Source organism: Lathyrus oleraceus, chromosome 5, assembly GCF_024323335.1.
Source record: "Lathyrus oleraceus cultivar Zhongwan6 chromosome 5, CAAS_Psat_ZW6_1.0, whole genome shotgun sequence".
Lineage (NCBI taxonomy): Eukaryota > Viridiplantae > Streptophyta > Magnoliopsida > Fabales > Fabaceae > Lathyrus > Lathyrus oleraceus.
The window spans coordinates 522,257,022-522,274,351 of NC_066583.1; the positions used below are offsets into that span (position 1 = coordinate 522,257,022).

Below are 17,330 nucleotides of genomic sequence, written 5' to 3' on the forward strand. Positions count from 1 at the left end.
AACGAGAGAACAAAATCTACCCCTGACTCCAACCAAGTATACCTTGATGGGTGGTTGAAAGATACCCGAGTAGAGAAAACAAAATCCACCTCTGATCCCAAACAAGTTTACCTTGATGGATGGTTGAAAGATATCCGAGCCGAGACAAAAAAATCCACCTCTGACAACAACCAAGTTTACCTTGATGGATGGTTGAAAGATATCCGAGTCGAGAAAGCAAAATCCACCCCTGACTCCAAACAAGTTTACCTTGATGGTGTAAGAACAAAAAGTGTTCTACAACAGACTCCATGATTTTGATGATAACAAAGGATGAAACCAAAAATGGCACCCTAACGAAAAGTTTCTAAGTGTGCAGGGTTCTAAAGAAAGAAGAAATAAATCTGATGATGTCATCAGATGCACAACAAGATCAGATGCAAAATCTCAAGTATCAGAAGCATCTAAAGTGGAATCTCGTTTCAAGAAGCTCTGAATCTGGACAAAACTACAAAGTATCAGAAGCATCTGAACATGAAGTAAAGTCTAGAAGCTCTGACTCTGAACAAATGCCTTCTGTAAATTCTGAAGTTATCAGCGCCATCTGAACTTTCAAGAGATAACATCAGAAGCCAGTTTCTCCAGATACACAAAGACTCTAATCAGAATTGTTAATCATGATGAAGTAACGTTTAAGCCAAGTTAAAGTTCTGCAAATGGATTTCCTCAATTAGAAAGAGACGTTAATCTCCACTTCCAAGAAAGAAGATACTAATTGTGGTAAGTAGTCACTTCTAAGAGAAAAAGTCTACTGCAGAAGCTATTAATGGAATGGCGTAACTACATCTCTATATCCAACAGATTCAACGCTACTTCAACTCTACTTCAACTCCTATAAATAGAGAAGAAATCTCATTCAGTAAACACGAAAAAATCACTAGCCAAAACTATACTGAAATCATATCACGCTCAAGAAAAACATCTTTGTTCTTCAAAGATTTTCACTAAGCTTTTGCTTATCAAGTGAAAAATTTGTTCTTAAGTTTGTAATATTTGCTTTCTTAGAAGCACTCTAGATTACACATCTTGTATCTAATTTTTATTTGATTTCCTCAAGTGACTCTTTGTAGTCTGTAGACTTGAGAGGACTAAGAGATTTTCTTCTCTCTTAGGGGTTGTTTGTAATCTTTCAAGATTAGTGGATTAAGTCCTTGTTGAAGGCGAAATCACCTTGGCCGGGTGGACTGGAGTAGCTTTGTGTTATAAGCGAACCAGTATAAAATCATTGTGTGATTTCATTTTGCAAAAGCGCTTATTTTTCAAACAATTCAAACCCCCCTTTCTTGTTTTTCTCACCTTCAATTGGTATCAGAGCTCCGGCTCTGTTATTGATTTTCAAATCAAACACTTAACCGTGTAGAGAGATCCAGTGCGAGAAAAACAAATGGCCCACTCAAATGAGAAAGATTCTTACAATGCCAAGCCTCCTGTTTTTGATGGAGAAAAGTTTGATTACTGGAAAGATAGAATCGAAAGTTTCTTTCTGGGTTATGATGCTGACCTCTGGGACATTGTCACAGATGGATACAAACCTCCAACCTTAAATGGAGCTGAAGTTCCCAGAAGCAAAATGTCAGAAGATCAGAAACGTGAATTCAAAAATCATCACAAGGCCAGAACAATACTTCTAAATGCTATATCATACAACGAATACGAAAAGATCACCAACAGAGAGACGGCTAAAGATATACTTGACTCTCTGAAGATGACCCATGAAGGAAACTCCCAAGTCAAGGAGACGAAGGCTCTGGCGTTGATCCAGAAATATGAAGCCTTCAAGATGGAAGATGACGAAGCAATAGAAGCTATGTTTTCCAGATTCCAAACTCTTATTGCAGGTCTTAAAGTGCTAGACAAAGGATACACGACTGCAGATCATGTTAAGAAGATTGTCAGAAGTCTGCCAAAGAAATGGAGACCTATGGTTACTGCTCTGAAGTTATCAAAGGATCTGAACAGTATCAGCCTTGAAGAACTTGTTAGTTCTCTCAGAAGCCATGAGATAGAACTAGAGGAGGATGAGCCTCAGAAAAGGAACAAGTCAGTGGCGCTGAAGTCCAGACCTGAAAGACGGAAGTCAGACAGAACCAAAGCTCTCCAGGCAGAAACTGCAGATACTGACGACTCTGAACCGGAAGACTCTGATGATGAAGAAGAACTGTCCTTACTAACCAGAAGAGTTAAGCAACTCTGGAAAAGAAGGAACAACAACAACTTCAGAAGATCAAGACCCAGAGGGGATAGATCAGAGTCAACTTCAAAAGGTAAACCTAATAAAGATATTACCTGTTTTGAATGTAAAGAAACAGGTCATTATAGAAATGAATGCCCCAAGCTGAAGAAAGATAACTCTAAGAAAGAAAGCTTCAAGAAAAATGCCTTCAGAACAAAGAAGGGATTAATGGCCACCTGGGACGATAGTGAATCAGGATCATCAGAATCTGACTCTGATGAACAAGCCAACGTAGCATTTATGGCTACCACATCCAGCAGCTCAGATGAAGAATCTGAAGAGGTATTTTCTGAACTTTCTAGATCTGACTTAGAATCATGTTTATCAGAAACTCTTACCTCTCTTCAGAAATTAAAACAAAAAGTTAAAAGCATTAAAGGCCTTCTTAAAGCAAAATCTGAAGAATGTAGTGAACTTGAGACAACAATTCTAGCACATAAAGATACAATCAAATCTTTAACGTTAGAAAGAGATGGAGCTAAAACAAAAAGCTTAAAATTAGAAGAAGCGTTGTCTCAAGCACCACAAACTTCAAATGAAATTATTTATAAATATGAAGAAGCCTTTCAGAAGTTTCTGAAGAGTGGAATAGATAGGAGTATTATGGCATCCATGATTTATGGAGTAAGTCAGAATAATAAAAGGGGAATTGGGTATGATTCTGATTCTGATAAAACTTCTACCAGTAACCAAATTAAATCACCTTTTTCATACCACTATACACACACACAAGAACACAAATTTAAAAATGCTAGAAGACCCAAAGTTGTAAGAAACTCTGGGAAAACTAATCTGAAAGGACCCAAGAGATTCTGGGTACCGAAAGATAAGATTATCTATGTTGCAGATATCCTATGCAGCAAAGTTCAGACACCAGTCATGGTACCTGGACTCTGGATGCTCGCGACATATGACGGGAAGAAAGTCTATGTTCCAAAGCCTGGAACTTAAAGACGCTGGCTTTGTAGGCTTCGGAGGAGATCAGAAAGGAAGGATTAGAGGCTCCGGAACTATTGGTAATGGTACTCTTCCCTCTATATTTGATGTTCTTTATGTAGAAGGATTAATGCATAACTTGTTATCCATAAGTCAATTAAGTGATAACGATTATGATGTAATCTTTAATCAAAAAACGTGTAAAGCCATTAGTCAGAACGATGGCTCTGTCCTTTTCACAGGCAAGAGGAAAAACAACATTTATAAAATAAATCTTTCTGATTTAAAAGATCAAAATGTTAAATGTTTAATGTCAGTTCACGAAGAGCAATGGGTATGGCATAGACGCTTAGGCCACATTAGCATGAGGAAACTTTCTCAGCTAACTAAACTTGAGTTAGTCAGAGGCTTACCTAAACTGAAGTTTTCTTCAGATGCTCTGTGTGAAGCTTGTCAGAAAGGAAAGTTTTCAAAAACATCTTTTAAAAAGAAAAATGTTGTTTCTACCTCCAAGCCTCTGGAGCTTCTTCACATTGACTTATTTGGTCCTGTGAAAACAGCATCAGTCAATGGAAAGAAGTATGGACTTGTAATCGTTGATGATTACAGCCGCTGGACATGGGTAAAATTCCTAAGGCACAAGAGTGAGTCTCACTCTGTATTCACCAGTTTCTGTTCTAAAGTGCAAAAAGAATTTGACTCTAAAATTGTTAGAGTCAGAAGTGATCATGGTGGAGAATTTGAAAATAAAGATTTTGAAGAATTATTTGATTCTAATGGAATATCCCATGATTTCTCCTGCCCTAGAACTCCACAACAAAATGGAGTTGTAGAGAGGAAGAATAGGACACTCCAAGAAATGGCCAGAACCATGATCAATGAAACAAATGTAGCAAAGCACTTTTGGGCAGAAGCTGTAAATACAGCGTGTTACATTCAGAATAGAATCTCTATTAGACCTATTCTGGATAAGACTCCCTATGAACTGTGTAAGGGAAGAAAACCCAACATTTCATATTTTCATCCTTTTGGATGCATTTGCTTTATATTAAATACTAAAGAACATCTGAACAAGTTTGATTCCAAAGCACAGAAAGGTATTATGTTAGGATACTCAGAACGCTCTAAAGGCTACAGAGTATACAACACAGAAACCAAAATTGTGGAGGAATCAATTCATGTTAGATTTGATGATAAGCTTGACCCTGAAAAGTCAAAGCTAGTTGAAAAGTTTGCAGATTTAGAGATCACTCTGGTAGAATCTGAGAAAACTCCAGAAGCAACTGTCACTCCAGACTCTGAAGAAATTAAATCTCCAGAAATTCCAAGGAAAGTCAAGAGTCGTAGCAACGTATCTGAAGATTTGATTTTGGGAAACAAAGATGAACCTGTTAGAACCAGATCTACCTTCAGAACTTCTGAAGATATTCCTCTGGGACTAGTGTCTCTGATTGAGCCTACGTCCTGTGATGAAGCTCTTCAAGATAACGATTGGGTGGCAGCTATGCAAGAAGAGTTAGATCAATTCTCCAAGAATGATGTCTGGGATCTCGTTCCAAAACCCAGAGGCACTCATGTCATTGGAACCAGATGGGTTTTCAGAAACAAACTGAACGAGAAAGGAGAAGTTGTCAGAAACAAAGCACGACTGGTAGCTCAAGGTTATAGTCAACAAGAAGGTATTGATTATAATGAAACCTTTGCTCCAGTCGCGAGGTTAGAATCTATTCGTCTCCTTGTATCTTTTGCTATTAATCATTCTATCAAATTATACCAAATGGATGTCAAGAGTGCATTTCTTAATGGTTATATTTCAGAAGAAGTGTATGTTAATCAACCTCCTGGTTTTGAAAATTCAAACTTTCCAGAACATGTTTTCAAACTTAAAAAATCTTTATATGGACTTAAACAAGCTCCCAGAGCTTGGTATGAACGTCTGAGCAATTTTCTTCTGGAACAAAATTTTATCAGAGGGAAAGTTGATTCTACACTCTTCTGTAAAAATCATGAAAATGATCTCATGATATGCCAAATTTATGTTGATGACATTATTTTTGGTTCTGCTAATATCTCTGTTTGCCAAGAATTTTCCAAGTTAATGCAGGCAGAATTTGAAATGAGTCTAATGCAAGAACTAAAGTTCTTTCTGGGAATTCAAATCAATCAAACTCCAGAAGTCACGTACATTCATCAAAGCAAGTACATTAAAGATGTTCTGAAGAAGTTTGATATGTCTGAATGCAACTCTGCAAAGACTCCTATGCACCCAACTTGCATTCTGGAAAAGGAAGAGGTAAGCAACAAGGTTTGTCAGAAGCTCTATAGAGGTATGATAGGCTCTCTTCTCTATCTGACTGCTACTCGTCCTGATATTCTCTTTAGCGTTTGTCTTTGTGCCAGATTCCAATCAGATCCTAGAGAATCTCATTTAACAGCTGTTAAGAGAATTCTTAAGTATCTGAAAGGAACTCCTAACCTGGGCCTGATGTATGAGAAAACATCAGAGTATAGGCTTTCTGGTTATTGTGATGCAGATTATGCAGGAGATAGAATAGAACGAAAAAGCACATCTGGAAATTGCCAGCTTCTGGGAAACAATCTAATCTCCTGGGCTAGCAAAAGACAGTCAACAATTGCTCTATCAACTGCAGAAGCAGAATATATCTCAGCGTCACTGTGCACAACTCAGATGCTCTGGATGAAACATCAGCTAGAAGATCTACAAATCTTTGAGAGTAACATTCCTATCCTTTGTGATAATACTGCTGCTATTTGTTTGAGTAAGAATCCTATTTTGCATTCCAGAGCCAAACACATAGAAATTAAACATCATTTTATTAGAGACTATGTTCAGAAAGGAATAGTAACGCTGAAGTTCATTGATACAGAACATCAATGGGCAGATATTTTTACTAAGCCTCTAGCTGAAGATAGATTTCGTTTTATATTAGAAAATCTGAACATTAAAAATTGCCCTGAGTAAAATTTGGCTCTGAACATGTAAAATGAGACTCTGATAAAAACAAATACACTTCTGCCTCTGACTCTGATACTTCTACCAAGTTAAGAAGATATCTGAGTTAGAAATCTTCAGAAATCCTTTGGTATTCCTGAAGATCAGATACATCAACACGTGGGGAACATGCGTCTAACCCTAGAACTTCTAGACAGCTGTCAAAAGAAATCAAAGGTCAGAACGCTTGAAATCTCCTCGAGCAGTGTGCTTACTGTTGGGATTAGACATTCATTTATTAGCTATAATCATTTTTCCTCCCCTAGCGTGCAAATCTTGTGTTCTGTTCCAACGCAATTAAATGTGTCGTTTTGCATGTGTTTTTACCCTTAGGTATATAAACACTTTTCTCACATTTCACACACTTATCACTCTTCACTCACTCTTAAACCCTAAACCCTCTCTCGAAGTTTTCTCTGCAACCTTCTCAGTTCTTCATCTTCTTCATCAATCTTCATCATGAATCCTCAAGAGCAAGCAGTTTTTAACTTCTCCCAACAAATGGAAGCTGCTTCTAATCCCCAAACCTCAAACACTCAAACACCCATGGTTGTAGACGTTAGCACAACCCCAGTTTACAAAGAACCTCACATTTTGGAACGCGAACAACACATAAACCTTTCAACTCCCTTTGAAGGTTTGGATGTACTGTGTGAATCACTGGTGGATTTTGAGAACTTAAGAAGAAACGGTGTTGATCTTACTGAAGATCTTCACAAGCAAGGTTGGGAAACCTACTTCAACAGATTGTATGGTCCAATCTATCCTCTTCTGGTGAAGGAATTCTGGAGATGTGCAGATGCTGATGACGAGTTCATTGTTTCTTTTGTTCTGGGAGTGAAGATCATTATCACAGAAGCGTCTATTGCTTCTTTGCTGAATATGGAGAAAGCTGGAGGTAAAAGGATTTACAACATTCCTCCAAGGTCCAAGCGCATCACAGAAGTCATTAACCCTACAATCTTCAAAGCAAATGTTGAAGGAAACCCATCTAAGAACAAGGAGCTTCATCAGAACCTCCGAGTTTGGCTGAAGATTATTCTGGGAACAATCCATCATCGTCCAGCCTCCAACTCTTCAGATTATATAAATGCTGATCAGAAATGCATCCTCTACTGTATTCAGAAGGGTATTCCAATCAACCTCCCTGTTCTCCTCTTCAGATATCTGAGGGATTCAGTCAGAGAAACGAGGAATAACATGAAGCCCAGATCCTACATTCCTCTGGGTAGATTGCTCTCTGACATCTTCATTGAGCATGGGCTGGTAGATGCTCTGGAGAAGACCAGATGTATGGATGATCTGGCAATTGATGTGGGAAAGCCTCTGAATGCCAAAAATCTAAGGAGTATGGGAATCATCAAAGACATCAGAGTCAAGCCCACTATGAATGTGACCTGGGAAGCTCTGAAGGATCAGAGGAAGATGCCTCATGGCCTTGAAAGGTTCTTCAAGAATGAACCCAGAGATGCCATTGCTATCTATCTTCAGGATCGTCTGGATGAAGGCATTGATATCTCTGATTTCCGCCTTGAAGACTGTCTGGACTCTGTGGAAGATCTGGTCAGATACAAAAGAGGTCTTTCTGAGAAGAAGATAGCTGAGGAAGCAAGGAAGGCAAAGAAAGCCAGACTTGGAGAAACCTCTGGCACCAAAGCTTCAGCACCTCTGGATGTCTCTTCTGGTAAGTCTATTCCTCCTGTCTCTTCTGAATCTATAATGGCTTCCTCTAACCCTCTCTCCTCTCAACCAATATATACCACCTCTGAAATACCACCCTCAATCACCAGAACCTCTCAACCTCCACCTGTTCTAAAAATTGCTCGTAATTTCACAACAACCTCTGACCCTAATCAACTATATCACCACAGCTCTTCATCATCCTCTGAATATGAATCACCCCCTTACCTTTCCCCTTCTTCTGACCAAGAGTTATCTGATCATGAGTCCTCTGATCAAGAACACTCTGACCCAAACTCCCCAACAATAGCTGAAATCTATGCTAAAAATTTCGCCCCACAAACTCAAACACAAACTGAAGTAACCTCTCCCCTCCAAACTTCACTTCCACCACAACAAACAACAACCTTACCCTCTGAAACTCAACCATCTGATCCCTTCACCTCTAATATCACTCCACCACTTATTCCCGCTGTACCTGGACCAGACTCTGACCCTTTAGACCTAAATCCATTATATGCTTCATCTCCTAGTCTTCAACCAGACGCAGATTCTGAACTTCAAGCAGAATCTGAACCTCAACAAACTGAACCTCAACAATCTGAACCTCAACAATCTGAACCTCAACAAACTGAACCTCAACCTCTAAATCTCAGCCCTCAAAACTCTCCACCTCATTCACCTGAACCTGAACCTGAACTTACCATACCTACCCTTGAGGAGGCCATTATACAGGTTGCAGAAGCCTCAGTCCAGAAGATCAAGTCTCTGGCTAAAAACTCTGAAGTTAGTGATGATCCTAAATCTGTTAGGACACACTGGAACAGAGTCATTAGTTGGATGACCTCTGAGTCTTATAGGCTGAAGAGTATCTCTGAACAAGTCAGAAATGGCTACATCAGAGACTCTGAGGAAAGGCTCCAAGAGAGACTGGCTAGAGAAGCTGAGGCCAGAAGGTTAGAGGAAGAAAGATTGGCTAGGGAAGCTGAAGAAGAAGCTAAGAGGTTGGAAGAAGAACGCCTGGCAAAGGAAGCAGAACTTCTAAGGATTCAGGAAGCTGAAGCCAAGGCTAAGGCAGATGCAGAAGCCCAAGCTGCTGCTGAAGCTGAAGCTCAGCAAGCTCTGATTCAGGGGGAGTCTTCCTCTGCGATCCCTCTGATTCTTAACACTCTGAAGGAAATCAAGCAAGATCAGCAAGAGATCAAGAAAGATCAGAATGAGCTTCGTGCCAGGATGGACAAACAAGATGCCCTGAATGAAAACATCCAGAACATGTTTGCCATGTTGCTTCAGAGACTTCCTCAACCTCCGAACCCTTAGGCACTTAGGATTTATTTTCTTGTTTGTTTGCCTAAGTGTTTTTTGCTTCTGTTTTTCTTTTTAGCTCTGATATTCTGTTGAATCTAATGTTTTGACTGCTGTTTGCCTTTATGCTTTTCAATGAAGTGTTTTTCTCTTTATTTTTTTTATGCCTTTTTGATTATGCCAAAAAGGGGGAGAAATTATTAAATAGCTCTGATGAAAATTATGTCTAAAACCTTAAGCATTCTGCAACAATTATATAAATAGCTCTGATTAAATAATAGCTCTGATTAAATAATTCTAACTTTAAAGTTAAGCATTTGCAGAAAGTTTTCAGAAATCTTATTGCTTGGAAAGCTCTGGTAAGAACTTCTGAACTCCCTAGCGCTAACTCAGGGGGAGCTTTTGTCTATCTGATCTAATATTTTTCATGTTTCATCTGATAATTTTATTTGTTTTGTCATCATCAAAAAGGGGGAGATTGTAAGAACAAAAAGTGTTCTACAACAGACTCCATGATTTTGATGATAACAAAGGATGAAACCAAAAATGGCACCCTAACGAAAAGTTTCTAAGTGTGCAGGGTTCTAAAGAAAGAAGAAATAAATCTGATGATGTCATCAGATGCACAACAAGATCAGATGCAAAATCTCAAGTATCAGAAGCATCTAAAGTGGAATCTCGTTTCAAGAAGCTCTGAATCTGGACAAAACTACAAAGTATCAGAAGCATCTGAACATGAAGTAAAGTCTAGAAGCTCTGACTCTGAACAAATGCCTTCTGTAAATTCTGAAGTTATCAGCGCCATCTGAACTTTCAAGAGATAACATCAGAAGCCAGTTTCTCCAGATACACAAAGACTCTAATCAGAATTGTTAATCATGATGAAGTAACGTTTAAGCCAAGTTAAAGTTCTGCAAATGGATTTCCTCAATTAGAAAGAGACGTTAATCTCCACTTCCAAGAAAGAAGATACTAATTGTGGTAAGTAGTCACTTCTAAGAGAAAAAGTCTACTGCAGAAGCTATTAATGGAATGGCGTAACTACATCTCTATATCCAACAGATTCAACGCTACTTCAACTCTACTTCAACTCCTATAAATAGAGAAGAAATCTCATTCAGTAAACACGAAAAAATCACTAGCCAAAACTATACTGAAATCATATCACGCTCAAGAAAAACATCTTTGTTCTTCAAAGATTTTCACTAAGCTTTTGCTTATCAAGTGAAAAATTTGTTCTTAAGTTTGTAATATTTGCTTTCTTAGAAGCACTCTAGATTACACATCTTGTATCTAATTTTTTATTTGATTTCCTCAAGTGACTCTTTGTAGTCTGTAGACTTGAGAGGACTAAGAGATTTTCTTCTCTCTTAGGGGTTGTTTGTAATCTTTCAAGATTAGTGGATTAAGTCCTTGTTGAAGGCGAAATCACCTTGGCCGGGTGGACTGGAGTAGCTTTGTGTTATAAGCGAACCAGTATAAAATCATTGTGTGATTTCATTTTGCAAAAGCGCTTATTTTTCAAACAATTCAAACCCCCCCTTTCTTGTTTTTCTCACCTTCAGATGGATGGTTAAAAAATACTCGAAACTAGTTCATATCTTTGTTAATCAATGTCTATGTCATTTTAAAAGCTTTTCATGTTGTTCCTATGTTTTTAATCTCTATATTCTGTAAGATCTTATTTCTATGTATTAAGTAAGATCTTACTTGTGTACTAAACAAGTTATCATTTCAATGAACTAGTTGTTTGTGTTTTAAAATAAACTTTAATTAATTTGATAAAGATTGAGTTGACCTCTCTTTAGTTTTTTCAACTTTAGTAGTTGTTTGTATAACCTTTAAGAAAGGTGCAATTATGTTTTATTAATTCAATATGTGTATTCTTAAAATAAATAGGGGAATAGAGATTTGTGAGAGAGATCCAACTTTCAAATATTTAAGAAGAGGAGATATCACGACTCAAAAAAGATTAGAGTATAATTATTCTAAAATTGTCATGTGTGATTTGTGTGTTATTCTCTTTATATTAATTGTGTTTGTATAAATAAATATCAAATTTTGTTATCGTAAAGAACTAGTTTATATTATCATACGTGATGATTCTAGGGGATGAAACTTTCCTCTCTCTTTTCTTTTTCTATTTTCTTCCCTTTTGCTTTTTCTTTCTTTTCTTCTTTCACCTATTTTCTCTTCCAACAACATAGCACAAAAATTAACAAGGTTAGAAAAATTAATATTCACTATGATATAAAAATAAATTCTTATTGATAGGTTGCCTCCCATCAAACGCTTTTTTAACATCACCAGCTTGATAGTCCATGTCTAAGGTACGTCAGGCGCAAGGGATACCCTCACGCCTGTCACTTCCTTTCTCATTGTTCCTTTGTCTACTTTCCTACCTTTTTCATCCAGATATTAAAAAGTATGCAAATTATCCACATAAGGTGTCCAGTCATATACCTTGAAAACCACATTCCTTTTATTTTACTTCAACATAAGTTGACCGGTTTCCACATCAATCTTTCGCTTTCCCGGTTGCCAAGAATGGATGTCCAAGAATAATAGATCCTCCTGAATCTTCTTTTGTATCATGCACTATAAAATCTATAGGAAACAATAAGTCGTCGACATGTACTAATATGTCGCGTAAAGTACCAATTGAATTAGTAATAGACAATTCAACTAGACTGAGAGTCATGTTACTCGGTGTGATCTCACCCAATTTTAATTCTTTGACAGTTTTCAGTGGCATGACATTTATGCTAGATCCCAAATCACATAGAGCATGTAGAATATTGAATTCACTGATATTATAGGAAATAGTAAACTTACCTAATTCTTTTAGTTTAGGTTGTAGGGATTGAGGTTTTACTATATCATCATTTTCGGTCATGTTTACATGTTCCTTGATCCTTTTCTCTTTCGCCCCATTTAGTAACTCCTTCATAAATTTACTTGAGTCTTTAGTTTAGGTTGTAAGGATTGAGGTTTTACCATATCAATCTTTTCGGTCATGTTTACATGTTCCTTGGTCCTTTTCTCTTCCGTCCCATTTAGTAACGCCTTCATAAATTTAGCAAACTTAGGCATTAGTTCTAAAATTTCATGGAACGAAATACTTTCCCGGAGAGTAGCTAGAATTTCCTTGAACTTTGCAAACATTCTCACTTCATCATCTTAAACCACTTTCTTTTTAATTATTGGGTACGGTGGTTTTACGTGATCTGGTAAAGGAGGATTTGGTTCAGTCATGATCTGCTTCTTTGTTCTCCCCCGAGGAGAATTTTTGTCTATAAGTTGATCAATGATGTCTCCTCTTTCCTCTTGGTCACCTTGATTTGTACCCTCACTTATCCCTTCCAATGAACACCTTCCATTCGCATGTTATCCTCCATATAAATCACTTTTAAGTGCTTGTACCTGACTTACGTTAGCTTTAACTAAGCTTCTTCCAGCTTGCTTTTTATTTAATAATTCAATCTGAGCTAAAAGTGCAATGTGGGTATCAATAGGTAACATACCTTTAGGCGTGCCCACAGTTCCCATCTTGATCGACCTTTCGTTCTTGGATCGCTACTCAATTATACACATCTTCTTAATGATATCTTTTACCTATGGTTCATTCATTTTTCAGATAGTACCTCTCATAGAAGCATCCAAAAATACGTGAGTTTGACTCTGAGACCTTTAATGAAGTTTTGCATCTGCTCCATATTATTCATGTTGTGATTCGAGCATCTGCGTAACAAAAGTTTGAATCTTTTCTAAGAGTCATAAAGTGACTCAGTTTCCTACTGCTCAAACCTCACAATTTCTGCTTAGCGCTCGGTAAACTGAGTAGTAGTGAAAAATCTTTCCAGGGATTTATCCTCTAATTCCTTCCATAACCGTATCATTCCATTCGGAAGGAAAAGTAACCAATATTTCGCCCTTCCAATTAGTGAGAACCCAAACAACCTCAATTTAACCTGGTCTTCAATGGCATCAGTTGATTTTCACATTGAAGTTGTTTCATAGAAGTGTGTAAGATGCACCCATAGGTCTCTAATCGTGTTCCCGTCGAACAAATTTTCTCTCAAACCTTAAAGCACATAATTTTTAATATCAAAGTTAGCAGGGTCTACCGGTACAAACCCTCTGGAGAAGTGTCCTTCATCGGTTCATTTATAATAATCCCCCATAGTTAGGGGTTGTGCATCTGCCATTACGGCTTCATCTTCAGAGTATGAAGAACTTGATAATTGCTCTTCTTCTGGTATTCCTCTTTTCAGAGTTGCTCCTCTAACAGCTTTTCTGAGAGCACGTGCGATTCTTTCAATTTTTGGATCCAATGGTATTAATGTGGATCCTGAACGGTACATACACAAATAGAAAATACCTCAATAGCACTATGAGAAACAAGAAAATAAAACATAAAATTAAAAGACTAAAAAAATTGCACAAACGTCGCCTTGATGAAAAATTAACAGTCCCTGGCAACGGTGCAAAAAACTTGATGACTTCTCGACAAGTGTATTGACATCGTCGAAGTAATAAAAAGATCGAACCCACATGAACTTCCTTCAAGCAAGACAAAATGTGTGCAATTTATAGAAAACTAGTAAGGGGGGGGGGGGGTTGAGTTTCTGTGCGAAAAGTAAATAAACAATTAAACAATATCACGAAAGCGGCCAAGTTGTAACACCACGACGAATTAACAAAATTGTTATAGTTGATCCCTCATGAAATAACTCACTAACCACCACTCAGAGCTTTTTATCCCTAGTCCTCCAGCGTAAGCAGGGTTAGGTGATGTATAAAGTGTTAATTCTTTATGCCACTACTCAGGGTCTTCTATTCCTATTCAACCAGCGTAAGTACAACAATTTCCCTAAGTCCAACACATAGACTAATGGTCAGTATTCCTTATGTTCCCAAAATCATATTAAAATATCATCTCACATAAAAAGCATTATGAACAAGAAGCAATTGAATGGAATTATAGTTCAAAAGGTTCACACAATGGTTAAATCAGCATAGATTCCAACAATATAGAAATAGGTTCATCATTATACAACCTAATCTAGAGGAGCTTAGCTACTCATAATGAAATTAAAAATACCATAATTGATAGATGAAAATAACATGTGAAATACGTTGAAGTAATGGTCTCCAATAACTTCTAATGTTATAAAAATCACCACTTGTGCTCTCAAAATCGTGCCTAGATCTCCCAATTTTGTAACTCTTGTGAAAGTTCAGAAAATCCCCTTTTAAAGGCGTTAGAATGGACCAGAACGCATCTGAAAAAGCCCATAAAAAGTATTTATCACGCGCGTGATTCCTTGTATCGCATGCGCGATGCAACTTTAAAGACCCCATTGTGTGCACGATGCTACGTGATGGTGCACATGATTATTCCAGTGGTTGCACACTTTTGCTCCCTTTTTCACTCAAATTTTCAATAAGTCCACAGTTTCCATGCTTAGCTATTTTTTCCTTCTTCTTCTTCATTTTATCTTAATTTTCACTTGTTTTGTCTGATTCTTCGATTAAATATATGTAATGACGGACGATCATGAAATACATTGTTATCTATCTTGATTAGGTATGTCCATAGTTTTGTACTATGATCATCGATAAATGTGACAAAATACATATTGCCACCAATAGAATCTACTTTCTCAATTTTCCCTTATGTTGCTTCGCTTGCACACATTCTTCACAAATTTCAGCTAGTATGTTGATCGATGGCAACCCTGTTACCATTATGTTCTTTTGAAAGTCTTTGAGATCTCTGAAATTGAGATGTCTAAGACGATAGTGACATATCCACTGTTGTATACTTGATGTAGTAGCAAGACATTTATACTCTATAACCTTTAACTCAACCTTAAAGGTTCTATTGGCAGCCATATGCGCTTTAAGGACCAAGCCTCCTCTTATATCCATAACGCACAACCCATTGTCTTCCATGTGAATCTTGTAATCCTTCTCAAGAAATTGGCCAATACTTAGAAGGTTACATTTGATTCCAAAAATGTACAAGAATCTGTGATCAAGTAATGTCCATTATCCCTTCTCATGATCAAAACATCATCGACCCCATCGACCATTAGGGTGGTTTCATCTGCAAACTTTAGTTTATTCTTCATGGCACGATAGATTTTGACACATCAATTCTTTATTCCTGTCATATGAGCTGAACAACCCAAGTCCAAATACCACTCATCACTACATTGAACTCCTTTCAAACTCATCATGGTATCTCCCTCTTCATGCAACCGATTAATCGTATCATTCAACCGACCTTTTTAGCATTCTTTGAGTTGTTGCAGTTGTTGTCCCACAGTTGTTTGCTTCTATAATTCCCTTCTTTGATCATGACCAAAATTATATTCTCTTCATCAAACTCTTATCTTGCAACCTTGGTTTCATCCCTTGAGATTCTTTCTTGTTCACATTGTATTTTTTTTGCAAAATGAATGAACCATTAACACTTATAGCACATCTCCTTGCTCTTATCAAACCTCTTCCTTCTACCTCTAAAGATTCCTTGACCATCATGTTTATTGTAGATGCTCTCACCCCTTTGACAAGTCAAAACATTTGAATTTTAGGACTCTCTTCCACCCAAATTATGAAAATTCCCTTTGCTTTTCTTGGGCCATTTTCCTTTTAATCTCTTGTCCTTCTCATTGAAACGAGCTTGCAAAGCGATCTCCGCCTTTGCCTTATCGTTATTCCTCTTTTCCATCTTTTTCTCATGAGCCTCAAGAGAACTTTGCAGCTCCTCTTTGCTCATCATCGCAAGATCCTTTGACTCATCAATTGCCACAACTACATTGTTAAATCTTGGTGTTAAGGAACACAAGATTTTAGCAGCAACATACAACTCCATAACAGTTTCTTTGCATGCCTTCACTTGATTCACCAACCAAGTGATTCTCATTGCAAAATCGTTGATTGTCTCCTTTTCCTCCATTCGAATCAATTCAAACTGGCGTTTATGAGTTTGTAACCTGACCATCTTTTCCTTGTCAACCCATGCACATGCCTTCTCTAAGATCTCTCACGCTTACTTTGACGATTCATAATCATCAACTTTCTTAAAATCATCGCCATCAACACATTGAACTATTTCTTCTTCTCTTCCTTATGCGTTGCTTGTTGCACCTCTGTTTCATTTTGAACAAGAGGAGTAACATCTTTATTGATTACTTTAAGAACATCTTGGTATCCAAACAACACCTTCATTTCCTTGCACCATTTATCCTAATTCTTAGCATCAAAGATAGGTATGTTTGCAAGGATTCTTTCATTGGAAACATAATTCATGTTGCACACTAGGTGTTTGTGGATCTGAACCAGACTCTTGATGTAAAGTTTTGGAACAAGACACCACAAGTTTGGTGAACAATGGTGGAGATACTTTGGATGTGGAGTGTGAAAGAGGAGAATTAAGGGGGAGAGATTATTATTGCATTAACCTTAGATGAGTGTGCATTCTAAACACTTATACAAGAGATACAACACAATTGGGAACTGAATTGACCAAGTAAAATAGCAGGAAAAATCAAAATATTACGCTTGTAAAGTTACACAAAAATGGATAATTGGTTACACCTGACATTGAATTAAATCAGCTTTTGTGGTAACCGTTTACACCAAAATGGTTAACTGGTTACACCTTCAAAAACTCCACATTTTTGCTACTTGATTGAACTTTAGACCTTGATGTAATCGGTTACCTACCCGAGGTAACTGGTTACATCACTTGAATTACATAAAAAACATCAACAAGTTGAGGTGTGTTTTAGTGAGGCGTAAGGTGTGTCCCAAGATGCATTTTCGGATTCAGAAGGGTATTTTCAAAATTTTATAGGGCACTTTTCCAACACTTAAGATGAAGTTAGCAATTCACTAAACTAGTTGGTCCCAAGCCTAGATACAAAATTTTCAATTTTTTTTGATAGATATGAATTACATTAATTGAGAGTTAATGAGAATTATAAGAGATATTAATTGAGAGATGAATGAAAATTACTAAAATTTAGTAACAATAAACAGGGCTTTACTTTGTTAGCAAAATAAATTAGGCACAAAAAAATTAGGGAAAAATTCTTTTGGTTAGAAAACTTT

The 17,330-nt window shown here is 37.2% G+C and overlaps 1 protein-coding gene across 12 annotated transcripts in view; it reads left to right on the forward strand.

The window, feature by feature from the left end:
• Nucleotides 1-17,330, forward strand: part of LOC127086004 (uncharacterized) — a 98,169-nt gene that overhangs the window by 70,170 nt on the left and 10,669 nt on the right. The window contains exon 4 of one of the 12 annotated variants that reach the window (XM_051026646.1): nt 112-249. The exons of the other annotated variants lie outside the window; for them this stretch is intronic. Coding sequence (XP_050882603.1) covers nt 112-249 — 138 coding nt within the window. The remainder of the gene's footprint in view (nt 1-111; nt 250-17,330) is intronic. 12 annotated transcript variants of the gene reach the window in all.